Here is a 20417-nt window from a genome sequence, read left to right as displayed (position 1 = left end):
ATGAGAGACAGGGAAAGTACAGAAGTGAGCATCTCAGCACAAGGACAGCCATCCCTTCAACATTATGGGTAACTGAATTGACTGACAAAAGATGAGCTTGTGTGTGCACGAGCACAGCCAATCAGACAAGTGGGTGAAACACATATTCCTACATGAAGTTTTTCCATGGATTCTCAGGCCAGGAAACTGCCATGCGCCCTGGGGCACATAAATACATGGGAGTTTCAGGCCACAGGGAAGATCCTGAGTGGCCTGTGTCATAGGATCTATTCTTATATGAGGATGTCATTTCTGAAAATGAGCAAAACCAGTCCCTGCCTATCAGTCTAATGGACTTGGCTCTGAGTGGAATATCCTAGAAATACTTCTAGTAGACACGGGCCTCCTTCTGGAGTTAGCAGGGCTCTTCATTTGGGAGGACACCCCAGAAACTCTCAGTCCATGTGATATGCACGGGGACACATGACCCAGGTGAAGCAAAGCAGAATCAGTGACTGGTTCAGAACTGGATACATGCCCAGAGTTGGAGCAGAGTCATCCAGGACTTCTGTAAGCACAGCGGGAAGGCGGGGGTGAAAAGGTGTGAGCCTACAGATAAACAAAATGTGGTATATCCATACAATGACACAACTCAGCCATCCGTTGTGACACAGGCTACCACATGGATGAACCTGGGATGCTAAGTGGAATGAGCCACTCACAGGAGAACAAACATTGTATAATTCCACCTGTGACAGGTACGTAGAACAGGTGAATTCACAGAAACAGACAGTAGAACAGTGGTTCCTGGGGGGGGAGGAAGAGTGATTATTTAATAGATATGATAAAAAGTTTTGAGATGGATGGTAGAGGTGGCTGCATAATAATGTGAATATCAATAATGCCACAGAACTGTATACTGAAAAATGATGAATCTTTTGCTGTATATATTTTATCATAGTTTAAAAGAAAAGGAAAAAAAATGTGAGTCTAGATCAGTTGGGAACTGACTTCTAGTTAACTGGCCCATAAGTTCATTGTGTTTTTTTTTGTTTGTTTTTTTGCAGTGAGGTGTCACTGTGCTGCTCAGGCTGGTGTCGAACTCCTAGACTCAAGAGATCCTCCTGCCTCAGTCTCCAGAGTAGCTGGGACTACAGGTGCACACCACCTTGCCCAGCTCTGTAAGTTCCTTTTTTGTTCAAACTTGTGAGTGTTGGGCTTTTGTCACACAGTTGAAAGGTCCTTACTGGGCTGGGGATGTGGCTCAGGCGGTAGCGCGCTCGCCTGGCATGCGTGCGGCCTGGGTTCGATCCTCAGCACCATATACAAACAAAGATGTTGTGTCAGCCGAAAACTAAGAAATAAATATTCTCTCTCTCTCTCTCTCTCTCCTCTCTCTCTTTAAAAAAAAAAAAAGAAAAAGAAAGGTCCTTACTGGACTGCATGGAGCTGGATAGGCCAGGGATAGTCCCAAGGCCTAGAACTGATACTGTTCCCCTCCATGTCCCCTTCTTTTTAGCCCAGTAACAGAATCCCCTGAGAGTGTTATCAGGACACAAGGCACTTCCCCTCGGGTGCCTCCCCATCTGGATGCTCACAGCCAAGGAAGAGGAAGCAGGGGTGGGTCTACCCACATGCAGCTATAGTCCTCCCACTTCAAAATAAGCCCTTCCGCATCCTCAGGCTTAACCAACTTGTGAGGGTAGTTCAAGAACCAGGAGGCACCATGAGTGTCCCCTGGAGAACACAGACATATAGACATTCACAAACCAGCAGATGTATGGCCACCTGGAGATAACCCAACCACCCACCATGGAAGGAATTCACCTGTGACTCTGATAGTAACTATAATGTATGCAGGTCACAGCAGACTTACCCGGCTGAATTGTTCAAAGGACTCCTCTCCTGGCACTGGGGGGTTCACAACAATGTCCATGGCAGCCTGTCCAGACACAGGTGGGCACAGACGCACTGAGAGCAACTTTACCAGCTGGCCCTTGATCTCAGGGTGGAGGTTGATCACCTCCATGTAGCCTCCTCTATAGCCACACCTAGAGGATTGAGGATAGGGACATATCCACCAGTTACAAAAGACCTCACAAAGTGCAATTCAGACAGCCAGCATCTATAACCATCCCCACCCTAACACCAAATGGCCAGGTGCAGCTGAGTTTTTGCCACTGGCAAGAAGGTGAATGGAAGTTAATATGCACAAATTCACTTTTTTTATAAGAAAAAGCAATGTGCATTCCTTCCTCTTTCCCTTTCCCCATTTCCTGAGAAGTGGAGATACTGGAGCAGAAGCCCCAGTGCTAGAGACAGACAGAGAAGGCAAAGCCAATAGCCTCGGTCCTTGAGTGAGCTCATGGAGCACAGACTACCCTGGACTTCTTCCTACCTTTGGACTATTATGTCAAGGAGAGAGACATGCCCATCTTGTCTGAGTCACTGTATTTTTGGCTGGTTTGTTATAGCAACTTAGCCTGAAACCTAACACAGTAGCCTTTGCTCAGAAGATGAGGTCCTGGCATCGCCCTGTGCAGTCTCCATGGGCAAACACATGATTCACTGGTGCTAATGGGAATCAGCCTGAGGACTTTCATAGGAAAAATGTTTGCTTCCTGAAAACAAACCCAACACAGAGGACAGCAGAGCTGAGAAAGGAAATAAGACAGAGCAAAAAAACAGATACAGGGAGTCACAATGACATCTTTTTTGTTTGCTTTTTGATTTGAGGGATTAAACCTAGGGCCTCGTGCATACTAAGTATACCACTGAGCTACATCCCCAGCACCTCTTAGATATCTCTCTCACTTTTGTTTTCCAGTACTGGGAACTAAACCCACTCTGCCATTGAGTGACATCCCCAGCCCTTTTTACTTTTATTTATTTATTTTTGGGGGGTTCCTGGGGATTGAATTCAGGGGCACTCAACCAGTGAGCCACATCCCCAACCCTATTTTGTATTTTATTTTGAAACAGGGTCTTACTGAGCTTCTTAGTGTCCCGCTTTTGCTGAGGCTGGCTTTGAACTTGCGATCTCCTTCTTCAGCCTCCTGAGCTGCTGGAATTATGAGCATGCACCACCACTCTTGGCTCCACTAATTTTTTTTTGGCACTGAGGATTGAACCCAGAGGCACTTTACTACTGAGCTCCATCCCTAGATCTTTTTTGTTTTTTGTTTTGAGACAGGGTCTCATTAAGTTATCAAGGTTAAAAGCCTTGATAAGTTGCTGAGGCTGGCTTCTAATTTACGATCCTCCTGCCTCAGCCTCTTAAATTGACCGGATTACAGGTGTGTGTCACTGCACCTGGCTTCCATTAACATCTTTAAGTCCTCTGATTCAACTCTACTCCTAAATTTTTTGCCAATATAGAACTTTTTTTAATGCCTCTTTGATGTAAGCCAATTCATAATGAGTTCTGTATGTTATAGCCAAAAGACTTCTGCCTGCTGCCAAGTCAAAAGATATGAAAATAAGCTGGGAGAATACAATGAGTTAAAAAATGTTTCTCTATCAAATCAGCAGTATCAGGTATACTTTCTGGAGGATACCTCTTTCTCTAGTCTGTCTCTGCCAGTGATCAGATTAATGTCCACAAAAAACACAGGTACCCTGAGGCAGGGACCTGGTTACCCAACTGTGCATCCCCACCCGCAACTTCAGAGAACCTGACATGATGAGATTCTCAATAAAACATTTTTTGGATCATGCAGCTGAACTGAACCAGCAAAGACAGATTCCTATCTGATCCTTGGACTGGAACTTCTAAGGCAGGAAGATAAATTTGGGCATTTTGGAAAAGTTTCCCCTTTTTTTCAATAAAAGTTGAAAAAAAAGAACCTTCTGCTCAACCCCCCACTGAGGAGTGGAAAATCAAATTGTGGCCAGGTGTGGTGGCGCACACTGGGATTACAGAATCCCAATGACTTGGGAGGCCGAGGCAAGATAAATTTTTAAAAAATCAAATTATGCAAAGCACTCTAGTCTTAGGTAATCAGGATCTGAGAACAACAGGGAATAATTTGGGATACAAACATCCAGGGGACTGTTTGTTAAAAAGCCCAATCAAGGGCTGGGGTGTGGCTCAGTGGTAGAGCACCTGCCTAGCATGTGTGAGGCACTGGGTTAGATTCTCAGCACCACATACAAATAAATAAAGAATGATGGTTCAAAAATATAGATGGTTTAAAAAAAAAAGCCAAATCAATAACAGAGATGGAGAGATGGGTAAGTATGTGATAAACAGAGCTGGCAGTTTGAAAAATGAACAGAGAACAGTTTGTTCTACACAGTATACAAAAGTCTATCCAGGAAGTAGCACTACTACCTGAGTAGACTAGAAAGACTAGCATTAACTAACCCCTGACAACATCACACAAAATCAACAACAGCTTGGCAACCATCCCAAAGGGATGGTCCCCCAAACCTGGCTAAAATATTTCTTCAAGCTTCTCAGTTATACCAGCTCCCAGCCTACAAATGAGAACACTCCCCACACTGACACTAGGCACATGAGAACTCCACAGGCTGGGAATAATGTCTTTAGCTTAATAAACTCCTGGTCTTTCCTTCTCAGTGTCCTTTGCAGGTTCCTCTTCTTCTCCCAACCTCTGAGCAGTGGGGGCCCAGTCCTTGGACTTCTTCTTTGAGATCACTGCGTGTGAGATGTCCAGCTTTCGAGCTTCAACAAACTAACAACCCATACACTAACATCTCCCAAATTTAAATTTCAAGCCAGATATCCACCCTGATCTCCAGACTCACACATTCACCTCTAGCTGGACATCAAATAAGCATTAGCAAGTTTACATGTCCACAGTGAAAGTCCCTATCTTTTCCCCCCCCAAAACCATCCTCATCTGTTGATGGCAACTCCATCTTTCCTGGTGTTTGAACAGAAGACTCGGGATTCATCCCTGACTTCTCTCTCATATCTTTCCCATCAGCAACTCCTTTCAACTCCACCTTCAGAAGATATTTCAGACATTCTTCCAATCTCTACCCTGATCTGTGACACCTTGCCTGGGGAATAATATGGACCCTTGACTTGAGTCCCTGCTCCTGCTTCACCATTGAACAAGGAGTCTAATAAAACTCAAGTCAGGTGAGGTCATACTATTGCTCAAACATACTAATGGCTCCCACCTCACTCTGAATAAAAGCAGAAAGTAATCAAAGTGGCCCAAGTGATCTGGTCTCTATGACTTTAGTCTCATCTTCTGCTACTTTCCCCCTTGCTCATCCTTCCAGCCCTGGTGCTGCTCCTCCATGTCCCCATGCGTGCTTCCACCTCTGCGCTTCTGCGTGTGCTATTCCTTCTGCTTGGAATGTCTTTCCCCCAGATGTCTCCCTCCCTCCCCCTCCTTTGGGTCTTAACTCAAAGGCCAACTCCTCAGTGGGGGTGCACTAGTTAAGCCTGCAACACTCCCCTGCCCGGCATTCCTCTGGTTATTGTTCTTGACTTGTCATATGATTTTCCTCAGTTGTCTATTGCCTTCCTCCTCCTAGAACATATGCCCTATGAGGGCAGGGACTGCTGTAGTTTATTCACTGTTATATCCTCAGAGTGATGATCAGTAAGCACTCAGGAAGTATTTGTCAAATGAGGACTGAAGCTGACCCACCTCAGGGCCAAGGTAGCCTTCCACGCAGAGCTTGGCCCATCAGTTTTGTTTGTCAACTCAGATCTGTACCCCTTGCTGACTTTAATCAATATCAGAGCAACAGTGACATGACAGAAAACTCCAGATGTTGGAACTACTATGGAATCCTGTTTTTCGTTTCTGTCATTTATCCACAGTCTGGTTTCTTTCAAGCATGGCCTTATAAGTGTAAGCCTCTGTTCAAGGGTGGTTCTCATACCCTTGAGCTCCTCTCTGGGGTGGTTCAGACTATCTCCTGATTCTTAGGTCAGCAGAAGGCTGCCTTCCCTCCAGCCAAGTGAGTGGACCATAGGGCAGGGCAGAGGAAAAGGCAAAGAGGAGACAGCAGCATTGGGAAATCCCCAGAAAGGCCCAGGGAAAGTAGGGGTGAGGGGTGGAGGTGGAGCCAACATACTCGCCCATGTAGCCCTTGGAGGTGGAGTGGAAGGAGGCGAGCTCCACGTTGCTAGAGTACTCAGGCCCCATCTCATAAAGCACCTTCTTAAAGGAGTGGAATCGGCAATCTGGAGAGTACACGTTGTCCTGGTATACCTGCAGGGAAGGACACCACAGGGACAGTTAACGCAAGTTCTTCTGAGAGATCTAAGCCCATGAGGGCTGCTGCTGTGTGCAGCCAAGATGGCAGAACACAGGGGATGGGTCACATATACTGAGGGATAACCAACAGATCATGTGTTTGAGGCCCAGACCTGAAAAGACCAGCCAGCCCAGCCTCAACTGCCACTTCCAGGAATGAGCCAAAATATTGCTTGAAGGAACTTCCAGAACAAGCAAAGAGAAGAGGCCGCAGGCTAGACCCTGACCTTAAGATATCTTAGGGGTTCATTTGATTTCTCCCACATTCATCCCCATCCAATCTCCAGACTTCTCCCTAACTTCTCAGACCAGTGATGATACCAAGAACTCCCATATTCTCAAGAAAATTTTCTTCCAAAAGCACAATGATAACCTTCCTTTAATAATATTAATGAGCAGTTAATGTTCTCTGATCTCCCTGTTTAAGCAGTTAGCTCTGTTTGGTTTCCTTCATAACTCCCAGGTTGCAATTATTTTTTTCTCTCCACTTTTTGTTGTCTAAGCAGCACCCATACCCATTTTGTTCCCCCAGATCTCCAGAGTCTAGTACCCACAGCCTGCAAGCTGAGGGTTAAATTAAATTTAGCTCTTGATATTAAATTCCCCACACCCATTTTGGAAATCATGGAAATGGAAGCTTTCCAGGGGCCCAAAGGGCTACTGGGAGTGTTAGGCAGGCTCCATCTTCAACATGCCAAGCACCAGCCTCTTCCTCCTCCTCCTCCTCCCAGACCCAGAGGGGAAGCTGTGCATCAGGTCACAAGGAAAACCATGGGTCTCTCTGTGGTCCCTTCTTTCCTTTAAAAATGAAAGTTTTGAGGCTGGGGTTGTGGATCAGCAGTAGAGCACTAGCCTCACACGTGGGAGACCCTGGGTTCAATCCTCAGCACCACGTAACAATAAATAAGTGAAATAAAAGTATAAAAAAATACTTTAAAAAATGAAAGTTTTAGGTCCTTCTATGGTTAATTATGGCAACAATCTAATGGGGAAGCTGAGTATATGCATGGGGTTGAGGTGGGAATGCCAAGGAACAAAGAAAGGAAGGTAGTGTGCTAGAAGCTACAACTAACCAGAAACTGTACAGAAATAAAGATGAAATGAAAATGGAACTGATAGATCCTCAATTTCTTCCTTGAAAGGCAGAAGAAGAATGGGCAGGCCTCAGCTATAGAACTGGGGTTCAAGAAGCAACAGTTACATGGTTAATTAAGATCCCATCTTCAGGTTGTTGAGTGAGTTAATGAGATGGTAGATATGGAAATACTAGGAGGCAAAAAAACTGCAGCTTTATGGAGTGGTCGTCTGTCATTTCTGCCATGGGGCACACATTCTCTAAGAGTATCATGATTTGCCCTTAAGGAATGACTCCCCAGGTTTCCACTTGGAGATTTGCAGAAGATAGGCAGGGAGGAATCCCATCTCTTGCCCTTTGCTCTGGGCCTGGCCAATTTGCATATTACAATCCCCAGGCCAAAGTGACTGGTTCAGCTATTGCATAGGCTGAGCCAATGAAGTGCAACTCTGAGACTTTTGCTGGAACTACAAGGATAAAATTCTCTCCTTCTGGGGCTGGAGTTGTGAGGCTCTGGGTTCAATCCTCAGCACTGCATAAAAATAAATAAATAAAATGAAAGATCCATTTACAACTAAAAAATATTTTTAAAAAAAATCTCTCTTGGGGGCAGGGGTTGTGGCTCAGCGGTAGAGCACTTGCCTAGCATGTGCAAGGCCCTGGGTTAAATCCTCAGCACCACAAAAAAATAAATAAAATAAAGGTATTGTGTCCAACTACAACTAAAAACTAAATATTAAAAAAAAAAAATCTTTCTGGGCTGGGAAGATAATAGGCCTATGTTTGAAGCCAAAACAGAGAGATGAAAGGAGGAGAGAGAATATGGAAGATACGGTTTGAGTCCTTGGATCTAGCCACACATCTGTGACCCTTCCTTTATTTTATTTATTTTATAGTTCACGTGATTTGTGGTAAATTTCTGAAATTTACAACTAATTAGTATCCAAACCAATATAGGGATAAGTTAGGTCACAGACTCATAGGCTGTAAGAATGAACATCCTTACTGTTGACCAGAATCAATTCTCCAAAACCTAGAAAGTTCTCTCTGGCTATAAAACATTCATGCCTGGATCCCACCCTAGAAGAGAAAGCTCACCCCCACCCCTCTCTGAGAGGGCAGCTGGGACTGCTCTTACCTCATCAGCCAGGAGAAAGAGCTTCTCTTCCCAGGCAAAGTGAATCACATCTTCTATGCACTTTCTGCTTTGTACCTGGCCTATAAAAATCCCCAAGAAAACCAAAATGTAGGTTGTAATGCTGTTTAAATGGTCCCCAGGTCAGAATCCCACCCCGAATCACTCGGGTGTCCTATGTTGCCTCAAGAGATCACCCTTCTAGTTGCTGTCCATAATGGTGTACTCAACCTCCAGGGATGCACAGAGGGTTGGCCTCTCTGTCTGACTCACTGAAACCAGTTATGTGGAGGGAGTAGGGTTTCACACTCCACTTCTTGTGGGGTATGTTTGCATGAAATGTTTATTTGTCTGTTCTGGAGCACAGGAAGATAGGGAAGTATCATGAAATACAGGAAAATAAAACTCAAAGTTAAATCTGTCAGCTCACTTCCTGGTCTCCCATATGCACCCTGATATGGTAATTAGGTAAGAGTTAGCAGAGCAGAATTGGGGGTGCTTACAACTTCTGTAAACACCTTCTCCCCAGAAAGGCACCTACAAGCTTCACAAGGCAGAGACAGAGTCTATCCTGGTTCATCACTATCCTCAAAGCTGACACTCAACAGGTGTTCAACAAATATTTGCAGATTAAATGCTGAATGAATGAGTCTGGGCAACAGCTTTGGAATCTCCTGTCAGCTGTTCCTGGCGAGCTAGGCGTTGCTAAAGACTATGATAACAGCACTCTGCAGTTTTCCATGGCTCAGTCTCTCCTCCTTCAGGGAACTGACTCAAAACTAACAAAGAAAACAACCACCATCCATTCTAGAAACATGAGTGCAAATAAAAGACAGCAATACAGCAAGTCACAGGAAATGCCGCAGAGGTGGGAAAAGGAACAAAGACAAGAAGGTAAAAATGAGACCTTCCCCCAGTATTTTCTGAGACCTACTTTGAGGGTGCACTGGAAATGTCAGAGGTGCTCACAATATCATCTCAAGCAGCACCACTCTAATCAGGCTTGTCAATTTCTTTTAAAAGGCCATGTTTCTTTACCATATACATGTACATATCTATGTGTATTATATACATATGTTTGTGTACATATATGTGTAAACATGCATATGTATTATTTGTGTATACATATATATTATAATGTACAGCAGTATGCAGAATGTTATTTATTTTAAAAAAATGCCTATATTCTTGTCTATGGAAGAACACACACAAAAAAAAGGTCGGGAAAAAATGTACATACATTTATCTTGTAAAAGCATGGTATGATTCAGCCAGGATTTCTGCCTTAAACTATCTAAGCAATGAACTAATTTCTTTATTAAGGAACTGTTTTTTCTCCTGCCAACCAAGTGCCCACTGGGCTTCATATCAAGCAAGCACAGGGCTCTGGGATTCCAGTTGAGTGGCAGGCCCTGGTTTCTATAAGGAAACAGCCACTATCCTCACAGAGACGGCAATGTCTACCTTAAGGGCAGAACCTGCCTGCAAACCCTCCTAGTCTTCCCTCTCACACCTGTGATCCCATAACTATATCCTATTAGAATGTAAGCAAGGATTTGAGCTCCAGAATGTGCAAAAACATGTTCATTAAATGCTAAATGGAACACAAGAGACAAACTAAGGAAGGACCAAAGTCTCAAAAGCCTTCAACCTGGCAGAGGAAATGAGATCCAATGGATGCAAATAATTCCACTGATGTACATAATGTAAACTTGAGAATAGGACATAACTTATGTCTCACCAGTGCCTGGGACACAGCAGTCACATAGAGCAGACCCACCGAGCCACTGAAGGGACAAACTCATGAACAGTGGTGAAGAAAAGCCTTACATGGCTTTCGAAGGGTCAGGGCACAATTGTGCCCAGATGGAAGATACAGGATATATGGCTTTGATACAGGCCCCAAAGGCTAGAGAGGGGCTCCCAAGTGTCTCTCACCAGAGTCTGGCTGGAAGGAATTTCCCACGATCATGGGAATACCTATTGCTTTGTCTTCTGAGCACCCTTCACTGCTTTGAGTAACAGATCATGAGTGTCCTATGGGGACCTCCAGCATGGGACATGGACAGAGACCTGAAGAAGAGTTTCAATGATTTAAGTGTTTCAGGAAAGGGCAGTTGACCCAACTTAGGCCATAAACAATCTGCCCTAAGACTTTTGGTGAAACTAGGGAGAAGCTCTCCAATAAGGTTGCTCAGCCAATGGGCAATGGCTGGAGCTGCTGAAGGTCCTTCCAAGAATGGATCATCCCTGAGAAGGAATCCAATCCAGGGAAAAGCAGAGCTGAGAAATGGATGGAGATTCTTCTGACAATGACACCGGTTCAGGTGTACTACTTTACCCCAGACTTAAGAGTCCCACAATCTAATTCCTTCAGTCTTTGAAACCAAAAGAGCCCTGGCTTAATGCTCCAGTCCATTTTGACACCTCTTAGCCAAAATGGCCACAGTGTGTGGTCCAGACAAGATACATAGTCACCCCAGGTGAGTTTCTACTTTCCATCATCCCTCTTCTAACAGCTGAATGATTTTCACACATGGCCTCAGAGCACAAAACCAGAGAATGCCACTCATAAAATTACTGTATAAGAATATTTATATTAATGCACAGTCATAGAACACTTTTACTTAGAACAGGAAAGTCTCTGGTGCCATTACTTCTTCCCAGACCGCTAAGTGAAAAGATTTATGTAAACTCCTGGCAAAGAAAGAAACTGGTTCTAATGCAGACTAGGAATACAGTCCTTCCTAAGATGTTGTAGGACTTCTATTGCAAGTGTGGTCCTGGGACCAGCAGAAGTGTCTGTCACCTGGGAACTTGTTAGAAACGAAATACCCAGGGCACATTCAATTCCAATTACAAGAAAGTCTCTAAGAGCAGGGCCCACAATCTATATTTAACAAGTTAAAGTTTGAGAACCACTGTTCTAAGGAAGTGGTTCTCATTTGCTGCACTGAATATTTATGCCTAGGCCTCACCCTCAGAGAATCTGGGGTACAGACTTTGAAATTTTTTTCAAAACTCCCTTTTGTGATTCTAATGTACAATCTGATTGGGAACCCAGCTCTGTGTCAATTTCCTACTCCACCACGGTTAGAATCTTTATCCTTCTACTCAAGGCACTGGGGTAAATAAACCAGTATTAACACCAGCTGCACCCATTTTCTGCATTCAGGAATTCAAGTGGTGCTTTCAGCTGATTGAAGCATCATTTGATGTTCCCGAGAAGCAGATTCCACAATCAACTCCAACACATTTTGGCCCCAACCCAACTTCTCTCAACAAAGGAGGAGAGAGGAGCCCTTGTTCTCTGCATCCAAATAGCATCAAGGCATATGAAGCCAGCAACCCAGAAAAATCAAAACAGGCAGGACTGTGTGTATTTTTTTTTCTTAAAGAAAAATATGCAAAATTGGGGGTGCTTTTCAACTTCTAAAAATAGGCTCTTTTTGTTTTTAATATGGCATTTCCTCCTTCAGGCTTCAAGGTGCATAGCAATGCTGCATTAAAGAAAACAAAAAATGCATGCATCAGCATTCTGAAAACCAGTTCAGGAAACAAGTGGGAGAGAAGGTAAAATGAGGCCTAGGACTCATGGTGATGGATAGTGAGTGAATAATCTCAAGGATATGAGTCTTCACAAATACAAGAACAGGAAGAAAAAAAAAACTGGTCTTACTAATAATACACAACCCTGCCCAAGAAAATGCCTGCATTTGCTCACCTCCTAAGGCAGCCTGAGGCAAATCTTATGGCTTTACATTAGGAAATCTGGAATTGGACTGGGAAACTGAGTGCAGGGAGGACTCTGCATTATTTCTTAGCCCTTTATTTTGAAAATCTCCAGTAGAGCAGTCACCCCTACCCCTAAGAAACTGTCAAGGAAGTTAAGTGCAGACCTGTGGGGTTCCCGGGGTTGATGATGCAGAGCACCTTGGGGTCACAGTGGTCTTTGGCCTCCCGCACTGCTCGCCGAAGCTCGTTCACATTCAGGGCCCAGCAGTTCTCCTCATCCAGGTAGTAGTTCACCTGGATGGCATCGAGCTCAGAGATGACCGCTGAGTAGAGGGGATACTGTGGGATGGGGATCATCACACCGGTCCGTGACTTGCCGCCCCCAGAGACGAGGATCTTCAGGATTGTCTACAACCACAAAGCCACAAAAAGAGGTTCCCCACCATTCTCCACTCTTTGAGAGCTGTTGAGCAGACAAACCAGATAAGCCCCGGCCCCAGCCTTTTACAGTGGCCCCTCTGTCGTTTCCAGTGCGAGCCCGTGCAAGTTGCTTCACTTCCTGAGGCTCAGTTTCCTTAGGTATGAAATGAGGGCTGCCATAGGAGTAAGCAAATTAGAATGCTTCAAAGTTCTTAGTACAACATATGGCATACAGTTAAAGACTCAAGAGCTGGGGGTATGGCTCAGTAGAAGAGCACTTGCCTAGCATTTATGAGGCCCTAGGTTCAAGCCCCCGCAGCACCAAAAAAGAAAACAAATAAAAAGAAAACCTCAATTCTTGTTAGAATGTTTAGTACTTCTAAAATATATCCCAAAATGACCCTATCTCAGAATTATTCTGACCCCATCCCTGTAGCTCTAATTTAGAATCTGTCTTAATAATAAGACCCCCAAACAGGGGCTGTTGAAATGGAATAAAATCACATCTACTGCCACCAGGTGGCGCGCCAACCTGTTTTCAAGGTTGAGCAAGATGCATCTTTGCAGGATTCCTGAAGAACCAGGCCGTGGGAATTCAGTGGGTTGTTGGGGGAAGTGACAATAATTCACTGAATAAGCCAAAACCATCTGTGGGGAGAGTCTCCACCTTATACTTGGTGCAGTTCCTTTTTTGCTGTAAGAATGCCTCCTCTCCTCCAGGATCTCTGGGCTTCTCTGGGACTGGAGAGGGTCTATGGCAGCAGAAGATAATGGAAGATACTGTGTGGTTGGGGGCTGGAGCTTCAACATCAGAATCTCAGATGTCACAAGAACTGATTCAAAGCAGGCAGAACACTTGATGTCTCTGGGCCTGTTTCCTCATGGCTCCAGGAATCCAGCATTTATTTGAAAGGTTTTAGGAAATAACAATTGTTATTAATAACATTGTTATTAATAACAATGTTTCAACAAACATTAACAAAAGCCCTGAGGTCAGGAGACTAAGATAACCCTGATAAGAAAAAGGGTCAAAGAGCATGCTGCTCCCTGAATGTGGAAAACGGGTGAGTGACCTCACTGGAACCAAGACAGGCCCTGGAGGAAGAGGCTAAGCAAGAGTCCAGGGCTGAGTAGTTCAGTGTAGGGCACTTGCCTGGCAGAGCGAGACCCTGGGTTAGAGCCCCAGCACCACACATACACACAAAACGAACATCACCAGTACTCCAAATCCAGAATTCTGGACTCCTCCAGCCAAGTATCCATTGATACCATCACCCCCCTGCCCCACCCCCAATCTATGGCTGACTCTCCAGTCTGAGTCACCTCTTCTCTCACCTCCTAAATGTTTCCTCACATCTACTAAGCTCCTCTCAGCCAAGGCTTAAATTCAGGAATATTTATTGAATTATGTGCCCGTCCTGCTTCAGTGGGCCCCTGCTGTTCTTAGACCAGTGACCTAAATCCTCAGGGTAGCCTCTAAGAGCCCCCTGAACTTAGCCGCCATGTCTCCCCAGGCCATATTTCTGGTAACTCTGTTCCTCACTGTGTGCATGCGTCCACCTAGACTCCATCTCCAAACACTGAGCAGACCGCCACTCAAGGCATATGTTGACCTTCAGCTCAGAACACACCCCTTCTCCTGCCTCCCCAATTCACCCCTGTGTATCCTTCAGCTTTCCTTGGAGAAGCCTTCCTGACCCTGTCACACCAGGCCAGAGTCCCTGCTGCTTCCTCCTATAGGACTTTGTCCTTCTCTTCACTGTAGAAGAGAAACTGAAAACTTGTGATATGACTTTTATTTATGAGAGGTTAATACTGGTCTGCTCCAGCCCAAGTGTGTGGACAGAGGCCACATGATGTGTTTGTCTCCTTAAGGTCTTCCCAGCATCTGGCAGAGGAGGACACCAGTCGGTGCCAAGTGATGAAAAGGCCAATAGGCACCCTCAAGTGCCCCACTGCTCCTCTTCAGCTGAAAGAACCTATTGGTGTGTACCCTGGAAGGAAACTGAGGCTGCAGTTGTACCCAGGCTGATAGAGACTAAAAGTGGCAGACTGCAGTCCACCAGGACAGGGGGACCAAGGAGTGGCCTGCCCTCCCTACCAGGCCTGTTCTTTTCTAATCAGTTCAAACACTAGGCCCCCACATGCAAGGCTGTTCTTCATGTGGGTAAACACTGGGTAAAAACGAGCTACCCTCACACATACAGAAATGCCGTCGCTCGCTCCAGTGGTCAGGTAAATGTTGTCTGGGTCTGCAGGCACACCGCCATCCCTCCTGGTGATGTAGGCAGCCACATCTTCTCGGATGCAGTTGACACCCTGGCTAGCACTGTAAGAGCCTGTAAGACAGCAAGCAAAATAGCAACTAGAGGGATGTCTGGCTCCCAGAATCAGGGTGACAGGCATATAATTAATAAACTGGGGGGGAAGAATGGTTGGAGGGGTTGTCTCAGGTAGGAGCCAACTCCCATTGTTCTAGGCTCTGGAATTATGATAAGCTGCTTAACCACTTACCTGGGCTTGCACCATCCATCTATCATCCAATATTTTCTGAGCACCTACTATATGTTAAATATTATTCCAGGACCTGGCTCCTCACCCGCTAAATTGTTCCCATACCTCTTTAACCCACCCTCCTGTGATTGACACATGTTCTACAGGTAAATGTAGCCATTAGATCTTGGCATTTTTCTATGCTTTTATGACAGGTGCCCACACATGGTTCCACATAACTTAAGAGAATGGGTCAACACTTACGCTGCAAAACAGCCCAGAGCCCTGACCAACCACAGATCCCTGGGGCTGCCAGCCATATCCCCAACTCCACTCCATATCAAGAATATCCTTAGGCTTTCATTTGGAATCTAAAGTCAGGTATTTATTACATTAAGTTTAAAACCAGGCAAAACTAATTGATGGTGCCAGAAGTAAGAACAGTGGTAACTACTCTCCAGGTGTGAGAGGTTCTGACCAGAAAGAAGTAAAATGAAGCCTTCTAGAGTTTTTGATCTGGGTGGGGAATTACAAAGGTGTATGTAAAAATTATTCAAGCTGAACATTAATATGGGTGCATTTTACTAACTGATCATTATAGCTCCACATAAGGGTTGTTTGGTTTGGTTTGGTGTGTGTGGTGTGCCAGGATGGAATATGGGGCCTCAAACAATAGGCAACTGCTCTATCCCTGAGCCATATCTCTAGCCCTAGATCTTTTTTTTTTTTTTTTTAAATGTCAGATCATTATGGGTTTTTTTTAATATATATTTTTTAGTTTTAGGTGGACACAATTTTTTTTTTTAATGTGGTGCTGAGAATCAAACCCAGTGCTTCACGCATGGTAGGTGAACGCACTACCACTTAAGCCACATCCTCAGCCCCAAGATCATTATGGTTTTTAAAAGAAGTTGGAAATCTACAGATTTCTTCCATATACACAATCTCTCTGGAAGAAGACTCAAACTGGTGAGGTGAATGGTGAATTTTCTAAGTGCATCAGGACCTGAAGGTCATAAATGGGAGGTGGGTTTTTCATTGTGTATGTGTACACCTCTTCTGAATTTCGTATCATATTTAAAGAAAACCAACTTATTCTCTGTATGACTATTGCAAAACCATCCACCAGGAGGCAGGATGGGGCTCTGGGAAGTAGCAGTCTTCTCTGGAGCTGCAGCATGTATCAGTCCAGTCCTGGCAACCAGGAGGAACACAGTTAAATGCTCTCAAAGAGCACTAGCACTAGCTCTGGCTCTGGCTCTGCCTCAGCCTCTCTGTACAGCTTTGGGCTCACATTTTCCCCATCTGACAAGATGTAAAATGAGGGGGCTGAACCAATACCTAAGATGCTAAGTGACAAACATTAACATGCATCAACTCTGGGTGGTGATAGTGTAGGGCACTTTGTTATGTTATTTTGGTATTCTACGAAATTTGAAATATTTTATAAACTAAAAAGGGGGTGTTGGGGACTGGGGTTGTGACTCAGCGGTAGAGTGCTCGCCTAGCAATTGCAAGGCCCTGGGTTCAATCCTCAGCACCACATAAAATTAAATAAAAAAGGGTATTTTGTCCAACTACAACTAAAAAATAAATCTTTAAAAAATTAAAAAAAAAATAAAAAGGTATGTGTATGAATTTTGGTATTAGAGAACCCTGCGTTCCCTGGGTAACTCATTTGATATTTCTGAGCTTCCATACTCAAGACATCTTCCAGGGATCCCTCTTTCCCTCTGTTTTCTTTCAATCCCACCCCCCTGTGGCCCCCCAACCTTCCGTTCCATGGACCTGGCCATCCCCACCAGTCAGGTATCTCCTTCTTCCTATCTCTAAGCCCAGCCGCTTCCTTGAATTCTCAAGCCTTCACTCATTGGCAAGCTCTCTGCTTCTTCAGGTCCCAGACCTTCCATTGTTCCAAGGAGACTCCTGGGTTTCTTTTTCGCCTTTATGTCTTCTGTTATTCTCCAAACCACACTGATCCTTCAAGGTTCATTTCTAGTTGGCCCTAAAGTCCCACCCCACTCCCAGCCTATCTCCTGAATTGGAATTCCTCCAGTTACTTTATACCAAAGAAGTCTTGCATCTCCCCTAGAACACCTAGCCCACTGGTGGAATGCATCCTATTAATGCTCTGCTTAGGACTCACTGCCCTGAATAATGGCCAACCTACTCCTACAGTCTACAAACCAGCACCATTGCCCCTGCCAATCTCCCCACCTCAGGGAATACTGCCATACCCAGACCCTTTCACTAGATCACACTCTGTTCCAACCCTCAGGGCCTTTGCACTTGCTATTCCTTGTCTGGTTTGCATCTGTGAGTTATCTTTCATTTATCTTCCACATGAGCTTGAATGCCACTTTCTCCTTTTAAGCCCTCCCTCTACATTAGAATCCCTTGATATAATCCTACAACTCTCTGCCCTTTCTCCAATGAACCATGAAAGCTGAGAATTATATATTCATATAATTGATTGATTTTTTTAAGTACTGGGGATTGAACCTAAGGGTGCTCTACCATTAAGCTAAATCCCCGGCCCTTTTTATTTTGATACAGGGTCTAAGTTGCCCAGGATGGTCTTGAATTTGAGATCCTCTTGCTTCTAGCCTCCCCAGTTGCTGGGACTACAGGTATGCACCACTGTGCCTGGCTCATATGAATATTTTTAATGTTTGTTTTTCCCAAATCTGATAGTGAGCTTCATTAGTGTAGAAAATACACCTACCTTGTTCACCACTGTCAGTGTATGGAACAGTGCCTGGTAATGGTGTGTGTGCAGGGAGGGGCTGAACAAGGGCACACAGATCCCCTTTCCCTTAGATGGTGTGTAGGTTTTAACCTCAATTCTATTTAACTCATTTATAGGAACACCTACATTTATTACATTTATTACATTTACAGAATTGAAAATTTGGGACTTACTGGGTTAGTATCCACACACAACCTGAGAACTGAATTACTTGTCAAACCGACAATAATAAACCCTAGTTTAAAAAAAAAAAAAGAAAGGAGAGAGATGGGGGTCTCACTATGCTGCCCAGACTGAACTCCTACACACAAAGGATCCTCTTGCCTCAGGTTCCCAAGTACTGAGTACAGGAGCATGCTAACACCCTCAGTTGTTGTTAGAAACAATTTGAAAGGGCATGATAAAAATATGACCTGGGTGAGCTTCAAGATCTCATGTAATAAATAACAGTCAACACTTGGGTCAGGGTGGCCCTGGGGAAACAGTGACATGTTCCATTTCCTTTTATGTCCATGGGCAGGAAACCGCTCAGGATACACAAGGCTTAGCTGACAGAGTGATACCTTCACAGCCCTGTCACGGGAAGGACCACAGTGCCAGCCGCCCTGTGATAGGCAGGGCCTGGTAGTGCCCCTAAGAAGGGATTTCATCATACATATCAACTTTCATCATAAGCCTAGGTGGGGACAAAGCCCTTCCTAGCTCAAGGATGAGGAGAGAGGCTCAGGCACATCTCCTTTGTGCTCCCAAGCTCCCGAGACAGAACTCAGTACAGGTCACAAAAACATCAAAGGTCAACTGGTCTCTTGTAACACCCCAAGATGGGGCTTCCACAGAGACAGTCACCCAACCCACTCCCCACTCCCCCGGCCCCCAGCTCTGGCTGATACAGAGTTGCAAAAATCTATTGGAACAAGGACCTCCCCACCCTTCCCCTAACATTCACATCATGCACATCAGGCAAACCCTGCCTTGCCTCACCTCTCTTCTGGGGCTTCCGTGGTTTTTCTTTTCTTTATTTATTTTTAATTTTTTTTTGGCGGGGGGGTATAGGGGTGCTCTACCACTGAGTTATATCCCCAGCCCTTTTTGTTTTTTTTATTTTGAGATAGGGTATCCTAAGTTGCCCCGCTGCCAAGCTTGTAATCATCCTGCCTTAGTCTCCCAAGTAGTTGGGATTATAGGTGTGCACCATGACACCCAATGGCCATAGGGGTCTTTGACAAACGCCTTTGTCCTCTAGGCTGGGCAGAATGTGCAGGAACAAGAGGAACCAGTGGATGAGCCTCTGCACTACGGACTCTTTCTGCCAGCCTGTGGTTTAGGCTCTGGAACATAAGGCACTGGCTCACATCCTGTCTAGGCTGGCAGGCAGGGAAGCAAGGGGTGCTAGCTCTTTCCTGCGAGGGACACCACAAGAACCTTGCCCAGATTCAGACAGAGCTAGTGGGATGACTGCAGTTAGGAAGGTAAGAACAAGGCCTTCAATTTTAGGGATAAAATGGAAAAAGGTAGGGGGAGAGACAAAGAGGCTGATCCCAGTGGGGATGATCTGTGGCTGAGCAAACCACAAAAATCCCTCCTCTTAGCTCCAGGCCTCAGGACATTAGGGCACACTTCCTAAGAAAGCTTCAAAAACAACTGGTTTCCTCAGGCAAGAGAAGCTGAATTCCCCATGCAGGCGCTGAGGGAAGGAACAGGGCAAAAATAAATAGAAGCAAGAAAATGAGAGAACAAAGAGTCAGAGGCCTAGGGGCTGGAAATCCATCTCAGCAGGAGAGAATATCATTTTCACATCTACAAGGGCCAAATTCCAGGACCTCCTTCCATGGAGCCCCCTGGTGCCTGGTGTTCTCTGAGGAGGCAGACAGTTGGGCCTGGGCTCTTAACAAAGTAAAGACCAGGGTGACAGCAACACAGTGAAATGGGAGGGGTAATGGGTACTGTCAGACTGAAGGAAGCCACAAAAAAAGGGGGCCAGAGGGATCTCAGGGCGCTTCCCTTTCCTAGCAACTGGCAGCCACCTTCCATAAGATACAGGGAGGGACATCTCTGGCTGGGGGCCACAGAGAAGGAGGAATGCTGAGCAAAGCTGGGCACTGCATTTCAACTTAGCCTGCTGATCAATGCGTCAAACCTTCTGCTCTTGCTGAAAAAAAGGCCCAGCTGTTAAAACTGGCTCCTAGGTGTAAAACCCAAATCCAGCAAAATACAGGCACTTGCACCCAGACTACCCCCATCCACCAAGACAATATTTATACTGTCAACTTAGTCAACAAGAGGCTAAGAGCACAGATGGGGAGAACATCTTTTTTTTCTGCATGCACACTACAGGTCAGCCACCCCACACATTCACACACTCACATGCATAACCCCTCATTCATTTCACACCCTTGGGGACCTAATGAGTTGAGGCCTTACCCAGGCTATTCCCGCCACAAGCCTGTAGGATTCGCCGGGCTCGCTTCTTAGCATCTTCTGGGAAGCTGGGGCTGTTCAACAGGTTTGGGTAGGTACACAACGCCATCACCTAGGAGAATAAGGATGCAGACTAAGCTCCCAGCACTCCCACCCCAGATCCCCAGG

The 20417-nt window shown here is 45.2% G+C and overlaps 1 protein-coding gene across 1 annotated transcript in view; it reads right to left on the bottom strand.

Moving 5' to 3' along the window:
* The window catches only part of Gpt2 (glutamic--pyruvic transaminase 2), a 37383-nt gene that overhangs the window by 5314 nt on the left and 11652 nt on the right, over positions 1-20417 (bottom strand). Inside the window, exons 3-8 of the mRNA XM_046434985.2 lie at positions 20253-20361; positions 14795-14928; positions 12334-12577; positions 8438-8517; positions 6043-6179; positions 1856-2030 (exon numbers count right to left, since the gene is read on the bottom strand). Of these exons, the coding sequence (XP_046290941.1) occupies positions 1856-2030; positions 6043-6179; positions 8438-8517; positions 12334-12577; positions 14795-14928; positions 20253-20361 (879 nt within the window). The remainder of the gene's footprint in view (positions 1-1855; positions 2031-6042; positions 6180-8437; positions 8518-12333; positions 12578-14794; positions 14929-20252; positions 20362-20417) is intronic.

Source organism: Marmota monax, unplaced genomic scaffold, assembly GCF_021218885.2.
Source record: "Marmota monax isolate L192 unplaced genomic scaffold, Marmota_monax_Labrador192_F-V1.1 WCK01_AAM20220418_F8-fsc00024, whole genome shotgun sequence".
NCBI classification, from domain to species: Eukaryota; Metazoa; Chordata; class Mammalia; order Rodentia; family Sciuridae; genus Marmota; species Marmota monax.
This window is presented reverse-complemented; position numbering and strand designations above follow the sequence as displayed.